Source organism: Rana temporaria, chromosome 3 (assembly GCF_905171775.1).
Source record: "Rana temporaria chromosome 3, aRanTem1.1, whole genome shotgun sequence".
Lineage (NCBI taxonomy): Eukaryota > Metazoa > Chordata > Amphibia > Anura > Ranidae > Rana > Rana temporaria.
In genome coordinates, this window is record NC_053491.1 from 260,177,866 (window position 1) to 260,198,491 (window position 20,626).

At 44.1% G+C, this 20,626-nt stretch overlaps 1 protein-coding gene across 4 annotated transcripts in view; it reads right to left on the reverse strand.

Moving 5' to 3' along the window:
* Positions 1 to 20,626, reverse strand: part of ARHGAP26 (Rho GTPase activating protein 26) — a 644,209-nt gene that overhangs the window by 168,724 nt on the left and 454,859 nt on the right. For all 4 annotated transcript variants that reach the window (XM_040344603.1, XM_040344602.1, XM_040344605.1 and 1 more), the window contains one exon: positions 14,837 to 14,975. In XM_040344603.1, coding sequence (XP_040200537.1) covers positions 14,837 to 14,975 — 139 coding nt within the window. The remainder of the gene's footprint in view (positions 1 to 14,836; positions 14,976 to 20,626) is intronic.

Here is a 20,626-nt window from a genome sequence, read left to right on the forward strand (position 1 = left end):
TTCTTCAGCTCCAGGGAGCGATCGCGACAGAGCGGCTATAAACGAATAGCCGCGCCGTCGTCCCGGATCGCTCCCCGCGGGAATCCGCCTGCCGCACGCAGCGGGGGGGGGTCGCGATCGGACCCCCCACCCGCTAGAAGGCAAGGACGTATATATACGCCCTTCTGCCTGTCCGTGCCATTTTGCGGACGTAAATAGTCGTGCGTCGGGCGTTAAGGGGTTAAATTATTAATATTAGGCCGAAAAGAACACTGTTCTACATTGTTCCTTTGTTATCTTCACAAAATACAGAGAACTAGCAGTAATAAATTAAAGAATTAGCGCAGTATTAAACCCAAAATAAAACATTGCAGCTTACCTATCCTTAGCTGTCATGGCTACATCCCTTTTCTTTTTTAGGCATTCTTTCCTTTTTTAACCTAGTGATCCATCTAGCAAGTCTGTTGTTTTTCAACAGAATACGCTGTCTTAAAGCTGTGGAATTTTCATTTTTCCATTTATTAAAATCTTCTGCCCTTGTTGTTTTAACTGGGGATAGTAGAAAAAAAATTCTGCCAGTAAATACCCGATACAGCCCACTTCCCGTTTCTTGTCTGGTAAAAAGCCTAGGGTTATGCAATCATGCACAGCTCTCTCTTTTACTCTCCTGAGAGTTTGCCAGGAAGGGAGGGGGTAAGAGCCATAAGGTGTGCCTCCTGTGTGTCTGTGGAAATCCAGGAAGTGAACAGGCAGCAGCTTCAGCTGCCCACAGTTATAATGGTTGCAGCCAGACATGGTGGAGAATAGTATGCAAAGTGGTTGGAGGGAACTTCAGAAAAGCAAAGATGTTTTAATTACAATATATGTGAGCAGACTGCAGTTCGTCTTTAAGAGTGTTGAGACAAACATGTAGCACTTCCGAAAGGAAAAAACTGTTGCAGTAACTGCTTGTGTAACTGCAGTGTGAGCTTCAGTTTAACCACTTAAGCCCCGGACCATATTTCTGGTCAATGACCAGGCCAATTTTTGCGATTCGGCACTGCGTCGCTTTAACGGACAATTGCGCGGTCGTGCGACGTGGCTTAAAAAAAAAATTGGAATCCTTTTTTCCCACAAAAATAGCTTTCTTTTGGTGGTATTTGATCACCTCTGCGGTTTTTAGTTTTTGCGCTATAAACAAAAATAGAGCGACAATTTTGAAAAAATAAATATTTTTTACTTGTTGCTATAATAAATATCCCCCAAAAATATATAAAAAAGCATTTTTTTCCCCTCAGATTAGGCTGATACGTATTCTACATATTTTTTGTAAAAAAAAAAAAATCGCAATAAGCGTTTATTGATTGGTTTGCGCAAAAGTTAAAACGTTTACAAAATAGGGGATAGTTTTATGGCATTTTTATTAATATTTTTTTTTTACTATTAATGGCGGCGATTTTTATCGGTACTGCGACATTATATCGGACACTTTTGACACATTTTTGGGACCATTGGTATTTTTATAGTAATCAGTACTATAAAAATGCATTGATTACTATAAAAATGACACTGGCAGGGAAGGGGTTAACACTAAGGGGCGAGGAAGGGGTTAATTATGTTCCTTCTGTGTGTTCTAACTGTAGGGGGGGGTGGGACTGACTAGGGAAATGACTGATCGCTTTTCATACATTGTATGAACATACGATCCGTCATTTCTCCCCCTGACAGGACCGGGAGCTGTGTGTTTACACACACAGCTCCTGGTTCACGCTCTGTAACGAGCGATCGCGGGTGCCCGGCGGTGATCACACCCACCGGGCACACGCGTCGGCATCAGGGGCGAGCGCGTGCCCCTATTGGCTGAACGGCGAGATGACGTAGATCTACGTGATCTCGTCCAGCAGAGTAAAACTGCGGCGGCTGGTCGGCAAGTAAATCAATTAAATCAATTTTCACAGCTTGCTGGCCAAAAATAGGGGCCCTTCTATATATAAACTTAGGTTTATCCCTGCATAAGATATACCAATATATAAAAAAAATATTTTCAATCTCCTTATACTGGCAGTGGAAGCTGGAAATGGACCCCCATTGATGTTGTTTACTTAGTGTATTAACCTCCTTCTTCCTTAAACACTGTTCTCTAGGAATATTGGCTATTTCTAAGATTGTTTCATCCAATAAATCCTCCCTGTATCCCTTTTGTCTGACCCTCAACATTTGTTACTTAGGGATATTTTTTATCCAAGCAGGATGATGTCCACCCCTGATGGATAAATAGCTATTTCTATCTGTTGGCTTGAAATAAACCTTGGTGCTTAATTTGTTCTCAGTCTTCATGATGGTCACATCCAATAAGTTTACCGTCACATCACTTATTTGGTGATCCAGCACAATATTATTTGTTTTATTGTTTAGATGTGTCAAAAATTAACAGGAGATCATCTATAAATCTGTGGTAGAATTTTAACCGGGGTCTAGGCCTATTAAAGATGTGTCCGTCTTCCCATTCAGTCATAAACAGGTTGGCTAGGCTGGGAGCAAATTTTGCTTCCATCGCCACGCCAACCTGTTGGGAGAAGAACTGGTCATGGTACCAAAAATAAATATGTGCCATGCTGAAGTCCAGTACCTTCCCCAAAAAGCATTTCTGTATATGTGGAATCTCTTCCCTTTTGCTTAAGGCCCAGTTTAATGCCAGCAACGCGTCATCATGCTGTAGGATGGTATATAATGAGGATACATCCGCAGTTACTAGATAGGTCATAAAAGCTGATTTCATCTTGACCTCATCCAGCAACTGCAGAAGATCCGTTGTATCTTTTAGATACACTTTAGTAATTTTGACACTCGGTTGGAGGAACTTATCTAAGTATTCACCCAGTCTTGCAGTCACCATTCAACCAATAACTGTAATTGATCTTTATAAGGTTCTTTTGGATCAGAAGGTAATTTCTTATACGTAGATTGATCTCCCAATGATTCAAATAGCCGATTATGGTAAAAGGACTTACCAAGCACCACAACCCCCCCCCCCCTCCTTTATCAGCTGGCCAGACTATAATGTATTTTCTCTCTTCTAGAGACTTAGGGCCAAATCCTCAGAAAACTAGCGCAACTTAACTTTTCCGAGTTAAGTTACACGGCCTTAAAATTTCTACCTAAGTGCCCGATCCACAAAGCACGTACCTAGAAATTTCAGGCCGTGTAACTTAAGTGCCTCCGTCGCAAGGCGGTCCTCCTCTCCGGGGGGCGATTACAATTTAAATGAGGACCGCTCCCGCACCGGCCGTACTGCGCATGCGTGTGACGTCATTTTCCCGACGTGCATCGCGAAAAATTACGTTACGTCAGGCTTTTTGGATTGCGACGGGACAATAAAGTTGCGTCGAGTAAAAAAAAAAAGTTACGCGCCGGGAAAAAAAAATTCAAAATTTAAAAAAAATCGCGGCGATCGAAAAAAAAGTTCTGTTTTTACAAGGTGTTACTAGTTTACACTTTGTAAAAGCAGAACTAATTTTACGTATGCAAAACGTAACTTACGCAGAAAACACAAAGCTAAAAAGCTTTGTGGATCTGCCTAAGTACTCATTTGCATACGCAAAGCGGCATTTCGACTCGAAATGCCCCCAGCGGCGGATGCGGTACTGCATCCTAAGATCTGACAGTGTAAGTGTCTTACAGATGTCAGATCTTCTGCCTAACTTAGGAACAATCCTTTTGAGGATCAGATCCAAAGATAGGCACAGGGATACGCAGGCTGAACAGCAGTTCCGCCTGCGTATCTCCTTTGAGGATTTGGCCCTTAATTCCTTCTCTAATGAAGAAGCAGAAGCGAACGCATATGTGAGTAGTGCCCGCATATGAAAACGGTGTTCAAACCACACAAGTTAGAGCGAGAGCAATAATTCTAGCCCTAGACCTCCTCTGTAGCTCAAAAGATGCAACCTATAGAATTTTTTAAACGTTGCCTATGGAGATTTTTAATGGTAAACATTTGACGCCATTCCACGAGCGGGCACAATTTTGAAGCGTGACATGTTGGGTATCATTTTACTCGGCGTAACATTATCTTTCACAATATATAAAAAAATTGGGCTAACTTTACTGTTGTCTTATTTTTTAATTCAAAAAAGTGATTTTTTAAAAAAAAAAAGTGCGCCTGTAAGAACGCTGCGCAAATACGGTGTGACAAAAAGTATTGCAATGACCGCCATTTTATTCTCTAGGGTGTTAGAAAAAAAATCTATAATGTTTGGGGGTTTTAAGTCTTGTAAACGCCAAATCTGAAAAACAGCCAAGGCCCTTAAGTGGTTAAACACCTCAATATAATGATTGTTAAAATTTGAGGGTTGAATATTGATTTCTTAAGCTATAATCTATTTTTTCTGAATGGATCACTGATCTCCTAGATGAATCCATTGGATGGCTCAGAAAATATTTCTTCATATTGATGGGTATTGGTTTGAGGGGTCTAGTTGCCACTGTTGGTAATTTGGTTGGGTGTTATAATTATATTGATAATTATCCCTATTTTGTTGAGGAGGTCTATATTTAAATGTTAACCAAACATAAATATTGCATAAATTCAACTTGTAGCCCTATGTAATTCATGTAAGTGCTGACCTTTATAATATTGGCTTTATATATTCAATTATACATCAGACAGGAGGCTCATATCTTATGCATTAATCCTTCTTTATTAATGCTCACAGCAGAAGTGTAAAAACAACTAACGTATGTAATAAAAGAAAAAACTGGTAGAACCACACCTCCCAGCAGTCCCATGGCCTAAACCACTCCCATATTGGTCTCTATAAATGGACTGCTCTCATCTAGGATCTTCCTCTTTCTTTCTGCTCACGGCGGAGCAAGTTAAGTATACATCAAATATCTGGATATATATTAATATTGATTTTATATTGATAATATTTATTGTCATTAGACATATAACTGTCTTAGTACGGTCTACAGATACCTTGTCTCACCACACAAGGCTTCATTCACCAAATAATCTCCTTTGCATCCTCTTTTATCCCTTTTTTCCTCACTACCTCTGCGCTGTACCTTTACCCCCTTTTCCGCTGGGACCGCGATCTCCAGCGGTCACCAGCGGTCATACGCGCTCTTTCCCTTCACCTGCTTTTCTTCTCCCATGCGGCGCGCCATCTTGGGCAAACTTCCTCCCCCCTCCTTCCCATAGAACGAGCGCGCGTCGCAAAGGAGGCGGACCCACCGCCTCGCTCTATCTTCACAGAGCCGCCCCCGCCGTCCTATCGCTCCACGTGCTGGACTCGGGAGGCGGGTCCCATCGTTCCTTCCAACCAATGGACGCCTGGGAGCCGTAGTCTCGAGAGACTTCGGCCCCAGAGCGCAATCGATCCCAGGCTCTCCTCCTGTCGCATGCCAGTCAGCGCTGGTGACCGGAGGGAGAGCCTGGTATAGTTTCTCAGCAATATCTTTCTGCCACTATTTGTTCTGGGAATTTTATTCCCATCCCTGTGCCACAGTCCCCTACTCCCTATTAGAACCCCTTACAGAGCCATCGCTCTCTATTTACATACAGTTAACTACTGCTGTCTCATTATAACATGGCTGAGGAAAGTTCCCCCTCCCCATTAGAGCAGGACCTGGTTCTAGAACCAACTCATCTCCTCAGTACAACCCAATTACAGGACATCATTAATCAATCTGTCCAAGCAGCACTGACATTAGCTGCCGCTTCCGGATCATCCCAATCCACCCATCCTCCTGTGACCGTACCCCTCGGCACAGAACCAACCACAAAGAAGGGAAAATCTTCCTATAAAAGGAAGAATGTGGTGACGGTCTATGACTCCCCGGCAGGGGAAGCTAATAATATGCAACGAGCAGATCCTTCCACGGACTGCCACCCCACGCATCCTACAGATCCCTTTCAACCTCTGAGCCTCAGAGAGTCAACAAAAAGGCACGGTTTAGCTAAAAGAGCCAAACCAGACTCATACGTTTTAGAGTCGGACGATGATTCATCCGCCGAGTCGGATAAATCAGATGTCTCAGGATCTGATTACTATGAGGAAGAGGATGCGGGGGCTTCGGCAATCCTCCCGGATGCCAACCCTGACGAACAGGGCAAAGACGTGCTAGACGCCATGGGGGAACCCCTATTTAACCCAGACACTATTTCCCATCCTCGCTCTGGGGACTGGTCCCCTCTGCCCCACGTGTCCCAATATGTAGAACTCTGGGCACGCAAAACTTTAGATAAATCTAATCGCAATAAGCTTAGAGCGGAGTGCCCCCGCCCGCATATCCCCATGAAGGCGGTTGTCACACCTACAGTGGACCCCATTTTAATGAAATACCTGCTGAAATCAGGCAAAATGCCTAAGAAAGGAATAGACCGATCCTTTACAGGTATCCAGGACCGCATCCTGGACCTGTTCGGGCCTTTGACCAAAATCCTGAACTTAGCGGAACAATCCGCGACAACAGGCCAAGGGGTTGACCTAGCACAACTGCGCGGTTGGGCCCAAAGAGCCATTTGCCTCACGGGCAATGCCAACACCGCCTGTTCAGTTGAACGCAGGCGCTCTATACTCATGCGCCTCGACCCACAGCTAGCCCATCTAGCGGAGTCCGAGCCGGGCCCCTCAGCAGGGGGCATGCTTTTTGGCGAGTCCTTAATAAAGGACATTAATAAATTTGTCGGTATGTTCAACAGTCTGGACAAAGCACAAACATCCCTGAAAAAACCCAACAATGCCAGAGTTTTTCCTCGGGCCGGCAGATACAGGGGCCGCTCTGCCGGCCGATACAATTCGGGCAGACCTTTCCAGAGGTCTTCCGCTCAACCACACTATACCCAGGCTCCCACCCACTATACCACCACCGCGCAACCGGCACCATTCTTCCCTCCCCGTGGGAGACCCTGGAGGGGACGCGGCCAGAGAGGATACCCTCGTTCACGCCCGTATTCCGGTGAGTACCACACCTATTCCCTTTCCCCTCATACCGGTGGGAGGTCGCCTAATGTTTTTTACGCTCGCCTGGTCTGCGATTACGGCAGACTCCTGGGTGCTGAATACAGTAGCAGGTTTCCAAATAGACCTTGTGTCCCCACCGACTCTGGGGGTATCGCCACCCCCTATCCATTTTTCAGAAGAAAATGTGACCCTCATAGACTCCGAACTTCGGGAATTGATAGCCAAGCATGCAGTCACCGAAGTCACCACCCCATCCCCGGGTTTCTTCAGCAACCTCTTCCTAGTCAAGAAGAAGGGGGGGGTTACCGCCCGGTCATAAATCTCCGGGACTTGAACCAACATGTCGCCTATCGACATTTCAAAATGGAAGGCATCCACTGCCTCCGAGACCTACTCACCCCCGGAGACTGGTTAGTGAAGGTGGACCTAAAGGACGCCTACCTCACAGTCCCCATGCACCCGGACTCCCAACATCTCCTCCGTTTCAGATGGTGGGGTCGCATCTGGCAATTTACGTGCCTACCGTTCGGCCTGTCCTCAGCCCCATGGTGTTTCACCAAGCTGCTGAAACCGGTCGTGGCAGCGTTGAGGAGCAGGGGAGTGCGTCTGATCATTTATCTAGACGACCTCCTCATACTTACTCACTCCAAGACTATGGCCTATCGCCATATGAATTGGACCATCGACCTGTTACAAACCCTCGGCTTTATTATCAACCGAGAGAAATCGGTTCTCGTCCCGGCTCAGGAGATGGAATTTCTGGGTTTCTCGATAGACACCCACCTCGCCATCCTTCGACTGCCCAGCGCAAAGCTGGCCCTAATCCGGAAAGAGATCAGGGCGGTTTTACGCAAAGGCTTCCTATCCCTACGCATCCTGGCACGCATAGTGGGCCTTTTGGCTGCGTCCATTCAAGCCATCTTTCCAGCTCCCTTACATTACCGAGCCCTTCAGAGGTTAAAAATCCTACACCTGCGCCAGGGCCTTCGTTACGCAGACGAAGTGTCCCTATCCCCAGAAGCTCGGGCCGAACTGCGCTGGTGGCTCCGTCACGCCACCGACTGGAACGGCCGGACGATTTTCAACACACGGCCGGATGTAGTCATAGAATCGGACGCGAGCCTACGGGGCTGGGGCGCCCGCTTGGGGTTGAGATCCACGGGGGGGATCTGGTCCAGGGAGGAATCCCTGTTGCATATCAACGCTTTGGAACTCTCAGCGGCTCTCTTCGCCATTCAGAGTTTCTTAGCAACACGGACCAATTGTTGCGTACTATTGCGCATGGACAATATCGCGGCGGTTCAATACATCAACCGCCTGGGAGGTACCAGATCCAAGATTCTAGCGGACATCTCCGCCGAGATTTGGCACTTCTGTCTGTCTCGAGACATCTCTCTTGTAGCAGAATACATTCCGGGGGTCTCCAATACAATAGCAGACTGGAACTCTCGATATCTGGTAGATTCCAGCGACTGGGGTTTAGACTGTTCGGTCTTCACCCGAATAGAATTGCTCTGGGGCCCCTTGGGCATAGACCTCTTCGCCTCTCGCCTCAACCACCAACTGCCCCGCTTCTTCAGTTGGAGACCGGACCCAGGGTCCTCAGCTGTGGACGCTTTCCGCCACTCTTGGACAGGAGGTACGCATTATGCGTTCCCCCCATTCTCCATGATCCCCAGGGTCCTTCTACAGATTACCAATCAGGGAGCTACGGTGGTTCTGATCACACCGTGGTGGCCAGCTCAACCTTGGTTTCCCCTGCTTTTGGACTCGATCATCGACCTTCCCAGACTTCTTCCCCGATTCCCTCGTATCCTGTCCCACCCAACCAAGGGCATTCATCCCCTGGTGGAGGAAGGTACTCTGACGCTCCTAGCATGGCTGGTATCCGGGTGTCGGACCCGAGTGACGACCTTTCAAGCTCAGCTAGGGACCTCCTCACCATGGCCTGGGCCCCCGGGACTCGGTCGGCATACCGATCAGCCTGGCAATTTTGGGTACGTTGGTGCGACCAACGGCAAGTTGATCCCTTACGTGCCCCTGTAAACGTCATCGCAAACTACTTGGCAGACTCTTTCTCCTCGGGCAAGGCCTATAGTTCCATCAATGTCTACAGGTCAGCCATATCGGCCTACCACTATCCAGTAGATTCCATGCCCGTAGGCAAACATCCCCTGATTTGCAAACTTCTGCGGGGTATTAGGTTCAAACGTCCCCCGCGACCTAGGTATCAGTCCACCTGGGACGTTTCTAGGGTTCTTACCATGCTTTCGGACTGGGGAGACAACGATTCGCTGTCCCTTAAAATGCTGTCTTTCAAGATCACTATCCTGCTTTGCCTGGTTTCTATAAAACGCGTTTCCGACGTCAGAGCCCTGGACATTTCAAGACGCCAATTTTCACCCCAGGGTGTCAAGTTCACGATAGTCCGCAGGACGAAGACCGGTCTACATTCAGTCTTCTATCCCTTCTTCCCTTCACACCCACGACTCTGTGTGGTAAAATGTCTGCAGGTATACGAAGCGTACACTGCGGACCTCCGTAGTCCAAATTTCTCGCAATTATTAGTTTCTTACGTCAGACCCCATCACCCAGTCACAACTGCCACCTTGGCACGTTGGGTTAGATCCACCATGGCTCTGGCTGGTATAGACATCACCCTGTTTGGAGCACACTCCTCCAGAGGGGCCATGGCTACCAAGGTGATGGCGACCGGAGGCTCTCTTTCTGATCTGCTAATGGCGGCCGATTGGTCCTCTGAATCAGTCTTCCGCCTTTTTTATTTCAGACCAGAAGATCATGTTGCCATGTCTGTTTTATGATGTTGATTGTTATGTACTGTTTTTGTTTTCTTTTGGAACATACATATGTTTATGCTGTGTTAGCTTTGAACTTGCATAAGATATGAGCCTCCTGTCTGATGTATAATTCGAGATTTTCCTAGCTTGTGACGGAAAATATTGATTATATGAAGACAGGAGGCGAGTATCTTCCCTCCCTTCCCAACCCTTTCACGTTTTGTGTTTTGTTTCAGGTTATTGACTTATCTATTTCCTGGAATTTTCGCTTAAAAATATGGTTAGGGTGATGTTCCCCTGTTCGGTTTAATCAGCAAGTCTACACGACACCACGGCCCTACGCAGTCGGGACCTACAGCCTACTCTTCTTTGGAGGTCTTCGGTTACGGATAAAGGGGGGCCGACTGGTCGTAGAGCCGATAATCAGAAGTTAGAACCGACACCTCGCATTCACACAAGAAAGAGGAAGATCCTAGATGAGAGCAGTCCATTTATAGAGACCAATATGGGAGTGGTTTAGGCCATGGGACTGCTGGGAGGTGTGGTTCTACCAGTTTTTTCTTTTATTACATACGTTAGTTGTTTTTACACTTCTGCTGTGAGCATTAATAAAGAAGGATTAATGCATAAGATACTCGCCTCCTGTCTTCATATAATCAATATTTTCCGTCACAAGCTAAGAAAATCTCGAATTATTGCAGCAACAGATTCAAGACATGGTACAGATCTTCCACTTTACAGTTAGACTAATGGGTATTTTTCATTTTTAGGATTTCGCTTTAAAAATCACTGCTCATTTAAAAACTTTTTTTTTCACAAACTTTTTTTTATTGATACATGTCCCCCAGGCAGGACCCGGACCTCTATAACCATTGTATGCCCAATTACTTGCATTTAAGCCTTGAAAATGGGCACTTTTGATATTTGACATCCGGGTCCCATTGACTTTAATGGGGTTCGTTATACGGGTCCGAACTTTCGCAGAGTTCGAACGTTCGGGTCCAAACCGAACAGGGGTCCGTTCGGCCCATCCCTAGATGCCAGCTGAGTGTCACCCACACAGACACTCAGCCGGCGTCCCTCCAAGGCTTATCAAGGCTTCAGCTGCTAGCCGATACGGCGCTTGTGGACTCCTCCATAGAGACATCCTGGTGGCTCTGCTGTGATGCTGCATGTGGAAGCACCTACCTGTTCTAGCGCTCTACATTGTTCATGTAATCTTGTGTTTTTATTGAATAAATTGTATGCTGCTTAATGATTTGCCTGGCGCGTCTCTCTCCTTTCTCTGTCCTTCATAGGGCATACATGTAAGACAAAGCTTGCAAGCAGCTTCAGCTGCCCAGACTATTAGTCATAAGATTCTGCACATATGGATAGAAATAAGTTATTCTTGAGATCTGTGTCGTGAATTATTCTAGTGAACCAAGATATGTGTGTGATCCACGCTGTATGAGAATGAAGTCCTGTGCCCACCACTGTGAGTGCTGGCTGAGAAGAGAGCTTGTCTATGCTCCAGGCAATGGTAGAGAGTGATAGGTGTCCTGGAAGCTGCACATCAAGTCAAAGCCTGCTGTGTAATAGTGAATGGCAGTCTCAGCCTGGACCCCTGGCAAGCCACACTCAACACGTTTCACCCCGCCCACTCCCCATGAGTATGCTCCGGTGGACAGACTGAACCGCATTGGCGGCGTAGCCTGATAGGGCCCAGGCTGAGTTTGCCATTAACTATCACATAGCAGGCTTTGACTTGATGTGCGGCTCCCAAAAACCTATCACTCGCTACCATGACTTGTTCTAGGGCATCAACACAAAAGGTTAAAGGCTGAAGGCAGTGTCTGTTGGTGTCAGCAGAATCTTTAAATAAAAGAATATCTATTACAGACACAGTAAGAGGTTTGTTTAAAACTAAGACAGCAGGCTCTACTACCAAAATGCACAACTTGTTAGTGAACTCTTTCCACTGGATACTGAAACCTATTCAGGGTTAATCCCAATCAAATTTGAATTGCCCATTCTACTTGATAATAAATAAGGAATGTATTTTTTGATTATCCGGTTCTCTTTGTACCCAAGGGGGCAGAGCAGAATCAAGTGCAACAATGCAGAGGCTTTTGCACACAACAGAAGTGAGTATACCAACATTTGCAAGCATGTTGTGTGAAGTCATTACATCAGGTGTATGAAAGACTGGGGTTAGAAATCTTCTGTGACCTCCTAATGCTGCCTCTGGATACTCTTCATTTCCCAAAATGCTAGAATCCTCTAGAGGAAGCATCTCACTTTGCGATTACGACAAAAATGGTGGCGGTGGAGAAGTCGCTTGGCACTTTTGTGCTGTGGACAGTGATGGCTGCATTAAAGCTGTTAGTTGTCCGAGAAAGTCTGACATGGTTGCAAACAAATTGGTCGGGTAGGCCTTGTGTTGAATGCCTGAGCTAGAGTTAGAACAGAATGCAGAGATTATTGTTGAAATAGGGTACTGTTCGGGTGCAAGGGAAGCGTGGTTACTCTGAGCAATTTGAGTGTTATGCAGGCCCTCGGCACAGCGATTGTTTGGCTGAACTTTTGCTGCAGTTCCCTTGTGCCTGGTGTTCACCACTGCTATGGGTAAGGGTATTTCTGTATTACATGTATTACATGTTGCTGGTCTCAGATTCTGTATTCCACTGAAATAGACTACAGCCCTGGAGCTTTTCACTTTGGCAGAAGGCAGCCTATCACCAACATTTCTGCCATATACCAAAGTACTTAGATGAAAGTCACATGCATTTGGGAGAGAGAATTACAAAGTACCAAAAGGCAAACCAGCAATACAACTAAACAATCATACCTCCCAACTTTTTTTAGATGGGAATGAGGGACACCTATCAGCAAACTTATGCAGGCAGGGGAGCTGCGGTGGCTCGACGCGATTGGCACTGCGCTGACAAGCCATTCACCTCTGCAGCTAGAGGTTCGGATCCCGGTCTCAGCTACATGTGAATTGAGTTTGGTGGTCTCGGCCCGGCTCCCGGTGGGTGTGCTATGCGAGGTAAGCTTGCGCTTAGTACGCCCACCCCCCCCCCCCACAAAAACTACCACACTTACACGCACTCGAAATTGGGTTAACATGCACGCACTTTGACTATGCGGTCTCTAAAAAGAGAGGCGAAGGACTAACGGGGGTGGTTGAGCGGGCTAGATCCTCTCACTCCCTTATAGGGAGTCCCTCTGCCCCGTTGGGCTTCAAAGCGGAGCAGGTAGGGCGGGCTGTGTGGGAGGACCCCCTCACACACCCACCATTGCCACCCGGGGCATGGAGAAAGGTGGCAAATTGCCTCTGGGGGAGGCCTGCCTACTCCCAACTCCTGCAGTCCGGCTCCTCTCTCGAGTACACGCACAAAATACACTTTAAAAAAAAAAAAAAAAAACTTATGCAGGCATATGACACACCTACTTGCCACACCCCCTTAAAGGACAATTGTACAAAAAACAATTGGTTAAACGCACAAGTGATTTTTTTAACCACTACTTTTCCTTTATATTGGCTTTTGGAGCAGCAATTTAGAAATCAGATGAAAGTTTTAGCGCTGGAAAACATTTCTTGATAGAAAAGTGAATTTTATATACAACTATATAGATCAGACCAAAATGAGGGACAAATGAGGAGGAATGAGGGACAGTGACATTGCTCCAAATCAGGGACAGTCCCTCGAAATCAGGGACAGTTGGGAGCTATCAAACAACCATGAGCAGATATTTTTGAGATTGGGTGAAAAGGCAATATAGGTTTATGACTTTCTCTTTAATGTCAAAATGAAGAAAAAGGGGTTGACAGGTAAACATTACAGACATGTCATAAAACAGAGAGGTATCAATGACAATTAGGTTTTTATCTCTACACAATCTAGGATGTAAAATGACCTGGGGGTCCTAGTAGATGATAGGCTCAGCAATGGCATGCAATGACAAGCTTCTGCTAACAAAGCAAACAGAATAGTGGCATGTATCAACTCCAGAGACAAAACGATAATTCTCCTATGAGCACCAGTCCTCAGGAAGAATGTACTGGAAATGGAGCGAGTACAAAGAAGGGCAACAAAGCTAATAAAGGGTCTGGAGGATATTAGTTATGAGGAAAGGTTGCGAGCACTAAACTTATTCTCTCTGGAGAAGAGATATGACTTCAATTTACAAATACCATACTGCTGACCACAAAATAAAACTTTTTGCGAAAGGGAGTTTAACAAGACACGTGGTCACTCACTTTAGAAGAAAATAAGTTTAATCTTAAACTACGTAGAGGGTTCTTTACTGCAAGAGCTGTAAGGATGTGGAATTCCCTTCCACAGGTGGTGGTCTCAGCGGGGGGCATCGATGGTTTCAAGAAACTATTAGCCAAGCATCTGAACGACCACAGCATACAGGGATATACAAAGTAATACTGACATATAATCACACCCACAGGTTGGACTTGATGGACTTGTGTCTTTTTTCAACCTCACCTACTATGCAACTATGTAACAAGCCACTAATTCAGATTTTTTTTTAGGACAGCCTGGCACAAGATCTAGGTTTTCCAAACTTTGGAAACAAAGAATTTCTCCACAGCTCCAGACAATATCAGTAATTTTTGGTCACGTGTGCGTGTCACGTGCATAATCACAACTCGTCTGAGTATCATATCTAGTACTAAACATCATAGCATTTAAATCTGTTTACCCTGCAAACAATTAGGATGGGGTTACCTATAACCTCTTTGCAGATTGAACATACATGCTCACCCCCAATACCTGCTACTAATAACCAACATATTTTACCACAAGGCAGCGCTTTATGTACATCCTAAACTGCTTACAGTACTCTAATACTGAGTACCACTTTTAGAAAATGTCCCATATTTTTAGAAGCTCTGAAGTAGGCTGATCACAGTAAATATAGTTAAAATTACAACAAAGGAATCTTTATGGTGAAAACAGAACAAAATTCAGTTTAAAAGTGAAGAACCTACTACTGTAAATAGTTGCAGCTGTGCAGTTTACAAGATGCAGCATGGCTTTATATAGGAAACAGGATGGCATAAAAAAGGAAAAAAATAAAAAAATGTGGAGGGTTGGGGAGAGCTGGCACACCCACCTTTCTCTGTGGAATGCGTTGTGTGGAAAAGCGTTAAAGGCCTCTCACTGCAGGAAGGCGGCTTTGAATCAGTGCTCCTTTTACGAGACAAATGCAGCTGGGAGTTTGTCTGTGGCATCTCCGGCACTGTGGAAAACATCTATAAATAAAATGAGATTCAAAAGGTCAACTGGTTATAAAACACATAGGGGAAATAGAAGAAAACTAAGTTGAAGCACATTTCTTATAAAGTATATCCCCATTAACTCTGTCATGACAGCCGGGCCAAAACTCCTGATCCAGGTAGCATAAAAAAAAAAAAAGGACGACGTTAAAAGCAACACCGAACCTAAAATCCAAGCTACTTTTATGGAATAGATGCCAAAGTGGTCCCATAACTGTGCAGACAATGTGATGAAAAAATGAGTTTGGGATCTGTGCAAAGATTGGCCTGTTTTTTGTCCACCACCACTTTAGGTTGATGCCCACACTAATATGTTAAAAAATTAAGATGGAACCTGTAGGTCTTTTTCCAGTGATCACCAACATGCTCTCTTGCAAAATAGGGGTTGTCAGAACCCACCAACACTTCCTAGATCACTTTAGATTGCTAAATCTGTAGCCCACCCAACTACCAAGAAAAATAGATGTTGTGCAGCCCCATTTTCAGCAAAAATATTCACAAATATCCGCAAAAGCCATCATCTCTGTATGAAACATGAGATTATCTACAGAAGCCTTCATATCTGTAGGACACGAGAGATACCTGGCTAAACGATGAGACAGGATTAATATTGGCCATACACGCATCAGTTTTTCATCAATCAAACCCATACCTCCCCACTTACTGAAAGTAGAAAAATAGACACACTTTTGCATAAAGTATGCAGGCAATTGATACACCCCTGCCAAGCCACAACTGCCAATTATGTAGCCTCCAAAGAATATACAGAATTTCTTTTAAACCCACAAGTGTTTTTTTTTCTGGGTTTTTAGAATATGAAATGCAATCATTTAGAGGTTGGGTGTTTTTTTTCAGTTTAGTATAAAACTTTAGGCAATTAGTAAATATTTATAAAGTTCAATACATCAGACCAAAAGGAGGGACAACTGAGGATAAAAGCAGTACAGAGGGATTTCAATCCAGAAGAGGGACAGTTCCTCCAAATGGAGGGACAATTGGAAGTTATGCAAACCTTTGATCGTACTATGTAATCAAACATGTTGAAAACACTAACAGAAATCTTTGTTGTCGAATATTGCCCTGTGAAAATGATTATTTTTGTTTCAATTGATTGTTTTTTTAGATCTTAGATCTTCAACTCAGGCTTTATTTCTATCTGCATCAATTAAAATCATACCAGGACAATCTCTTATGTGTTCATTGAACAAAACATTCTGAATTTCCAACCCATTGATTGTTTTCATCTTCAATTTAGTGTTGTAAAATCAAATACAAATAATCCAAATAGTGATTAAAATAATTGCTATTTACCAGATTTTAACAGTTCATTGAAGGGTCAATATGTGAATGACCAAAAGTACAGGCACAGAATATTAACCACTTAAGGACCCAGCCTCTTTCTGAGATTTGGCATTTACAAGTTAAAAACATTAATAATTTTAATCTTTTATTTTATCACAAGAACAAAAAAGGTAAGGGGAATATCACCTGACATATTATCACAACTTCAGTCCATCAGATAAGTATACATTTACCCTCAGCGTGAGTACATCTAGGTCAACAAAACAATATACTAACTTTCACTTATCTATGTTTCCCTTTTTCGCTATTGCCATTTCCCTGGGGCTTTAAAATATAGGCTGATGAATTCTCTCCATTTCCCCCCTTACCTTCCAGTTTTCCTTTCCACCCCACCCCCTAATAACAAAATGAAACAAACAAAACAAACCAAACAACGAAGAGAAGAAGAGGAAAAAAAAAGGAAGGGGCAGAGAGAGGGGTGGGAAATCGCTCCCCCCCCCCTCCTCCATATCAATATAAGATGGAGGGATTTAATCTCTATTTTTTCCCTATGTGCAGGACCATGTCTCTTTTTTATACCTCCTTGTGGGTACTCCTCACTCCTCAGATGTCCCATCTAATAATCTCATCCCCTCCTCCGAATGCATAAATATATTCCATCTCGTCGATATTTGATTGTACTGTTCTCTCTTATTTTGGGCCGAGAGAACCAAGTCCTCTATAGCCCCTATTTCTCTCACCCTATTGAGTCACTCTGCAATTGAGGGTGGTCTAGAATCTCTCCAATGCAGAGTGACTCTTGCTTTAGCTGTACGGACCTTTTATAAGTCTGCAGAAGAATCTGAGAACAATGGAGCAGTAGGAAGACAGGGTCTTCTATTATCTGAGATTCTGTAAATTTTTGTAGGATTCTTTGAACCTCTGACCAATACTGTCATTTTTTTACAGGACCAAAATATGTGTAGCAATGTCCCCCGTTCCTCCCCACATCTCCAGCAGAGATCCGGGGCTTCCAAAGAAAACCTATGAAGCCGTACTGGTGTATAGTACCATTGTGTCAAAAGTTTGTAATTGGATTCCTGGGTCCGTGTACAGACCGAGGAATTTAGTGCCAGGTATATAATCTGTTTGCGTTGGGTTTGGGAGAAGGTCCTATCCAGATCTCTTTCCCATTTCCTAATGCACGGCATCTCAAAATCCTCAGAGGGTGAATTTAATAGTCTGTACATCTTGGAAACCACCCTAGAGAGTGGTTCCTTCTTATCACAATAAGATTCAAATGTGTAAATTGACATTGAAAATCTATTGGTACCCCCAGTGATCTCAAAAAGTGGCTTAATTGGAACACCTGCCAAAAATAAATTTCAAAGGGCCCTCCCGGTTGCATCAGTAAGTGAATAGTTGGCCAAGTCTCATACTGGAGGAAATGCGAGACCTGAAATAAACCCCTCTCTCCAAGTTTAATTTATGCGAGTTTATGGCTTTCTCTATAATGTCAAAATGAAGAAAAAGGGGTTGACAGGTAAACATTACAGACATGTCATAAAACAGAGAGGTATCAATGACAATTAGGTTTTCTAGGGTTTCCCAATATGGGAAATAAGGGCGTTTGCCTTGATGTAAATTTCACTTTTCGACATATCCTTGCCGCAATTCGCAAAGTCGGTCCTATTGTGGGATGTTTCTTAAGGAAGATCGGAAGTACATTATAGCACCACGGAGCTCTCCATAACGGTACTGGGCTAAGTTGTTGCTCCATGTCCACCCATCGTTTAATATCAGAGTGCCTGCACCAATCTTGCCAAGTTTACCGCCTGATAGTATTTAACTATATCTGGAACTGCCATCCCGCCAAAACACTTGGGCATCATCATCAGGTCTCTTTTGATTCTTGGCGGTTTCCCCGCCCATATAAATTTCATAAGGAGGGTACGTATTTGGCAGAGAAAGGTCACTGGAATAGTAATCGGTAGTGCCTGAAACAAATACAAGATTTTTGGTAAGATACTCATCTTAATTATGTTACTACGGCCAAACCACGAGTGCAATCCGTGTTGCCATTTATCCAAGAGTGATCGTATTAAGTTGTAGACTGGTGGAAAGTTTATCTTAAAAGGTGTCTTTTTCCTTCGCTGGTATGTGTGTGCCCAAGTACTTTAGCGCCAGCCCCCATCTAAAACCAAAGTTCAATTGTGTAGTATTCCGCATTGAATAGGGCTTTTGCCACACTCATTGCCTCTGACTTACATATTTCTCAATTTCTCCCACAAGATTGTGAAGCGAGACATGGGGATTAGACATGGAAAACAGCAAATAATCCGCATATCCTGCCACTTTATGGATGCACACTCCCACCCGTACTCCCTGAATGTCTGGATTTTGACGGACTCTGTTCAGTAAGGGTTCCAATGAGAGAGCAAAGATCAGGGGTAAAAGAGGGCATCCCTGCCGTGTACCATTTGCCATCTTAAAAGAATAAAAAAAAAACATTTACTCTAACTGTGGCATGTGGGGTGGTATAGACGCTCATGGTCCACTTAATCATACGTTACCCCAAGCCTACATGCCTCAGTACTTCGAAAAGGAAATGCCAATTTACCCTATCAAATTCTTTCTTAGCGTCGGTATTCAAAAACACACACGGTGTATTTGTTTCATTAGCATGATGAACCAGGTTAAGAACTTTTATCATATTATCTCTCGCTTCCCGTGGGGGAATGAATCCTACCTGATCCAAGTCTACCATTTGCGAAAGCCATGGTTGAAGACGAGAGGCTAACACTTTAGTAAAAAGCTTTAAATCTGTATTCAGCAATGAAATCGGCCTATAACTACGGCACCGGATCCTTCCCTTCTTTTGGAATTACCGTAATATGAGCCAGAAGTGCGTCCGGAGGGAGTGCGGCAGTCTGGCCGACTGCATTAAAGACCTTTATCATCTGGCCACTTCGTATTGATGAATTTCTTTGTAATATCTTATGGAGAAACTGTCTGGGCCCAGGGCCTTTCCAGACTTAACTGTTTTTAATACTGCGTTCAACTCTTCCATCAAGATAGTGATCTCTAAGCTACAGCGAGCTGGTGATGGTAGTCTGGTAAGTTCTGCTGATGACAGATAGTCTTCTATTGCCTGCGGTGGAGTAGGCGTTTGTGTAAAATTATATAAGAAGGCATAATAATCTCCAAATGTCTGGCCTATGTCTTTTGGTGTTCGTATTAATTGTCCCTTCTTCCCTTTTATTTGTGGTATATATACTGACCTATTTTTTTCTTTGATTTTCCCCGCTAACAATTTGCTACATTTATCTCCTAATTCATAGCTTGCCTTCTTACCTCGCTGTATTATTGCTTTGGCTTTATCCTGCAAGATATCTGTAACTTGTCTTCTCAGTTGACCAAGGTCTCTTCCAGTAGATGATGATTGTGTCTTTTTGTGCCGAGATTATAAAACTTGAATTTCCTCTAAACTCCCTGATCTGTTTCTCTTGCTGCTTCTTCTTCTGTATTGATCCATGTTTAATCAGAATCCCTCTGATCACCATCTTTGTGCCTCCCATACCATACACGCATCACTCCCCGGGGTCTCATTTACTTGGAAATATGCTGTCATCTCTTTAGCTACATCTTCCCTCACTCCGGGAATCTGAAGCAAACTTTAGTTTAGTCACCAACATCTCTTGGGAGAGAACCGTGTTGGACAGGGAGAGACGCAAGCTGATCGGGGCATGATATGACCATGTTATATTTCCAATATTCGTTTCTATCACTGAAGACAGGAAGGCCTCATGCACACTGGACGTTTTTACAGCAGCTGTTTTTGGCAGTAAAAACGCTCTAACGCTGATAAACGCTCAAAAACATCACTCACCAGTGTTTAACGTTTTTGTTTAATTGAAAAAAAAAAAAAAAATGTTCTTCAACAAAAAACGATAATAAACGCTAAAAAACGCTATTGAAAAAACTTTGAAAAAAGCTGAAAAAAGTAAAAAAAACTCACTGCAAAGCTACTGGCGTTTTTATAACGTTATTTTAACGTCCAGTGTGCATGAGGCCTCAATAGTGGGGGATCAAAAAAAGGTCTATACGTGAGTACACTTGGTGGGGATTAGAGAAGAAGGTATAGTCCCTTTCTTCTGTGTGTAAAACCCTCCATACTATTTACTAGTCGTGCATTTTCTGCAATATACCTCTTCTGACGCCCCCCGGGGTCGATGATGTCCCGAAGGAGGTATCCATTTTAGGGTCTAGGAAGATATTAAAATCTCCCCCGAGGATCAGTTTGCCCTCTGCGAACTCCATTAGTTCCAAAAAGACTTTTTTTTGTA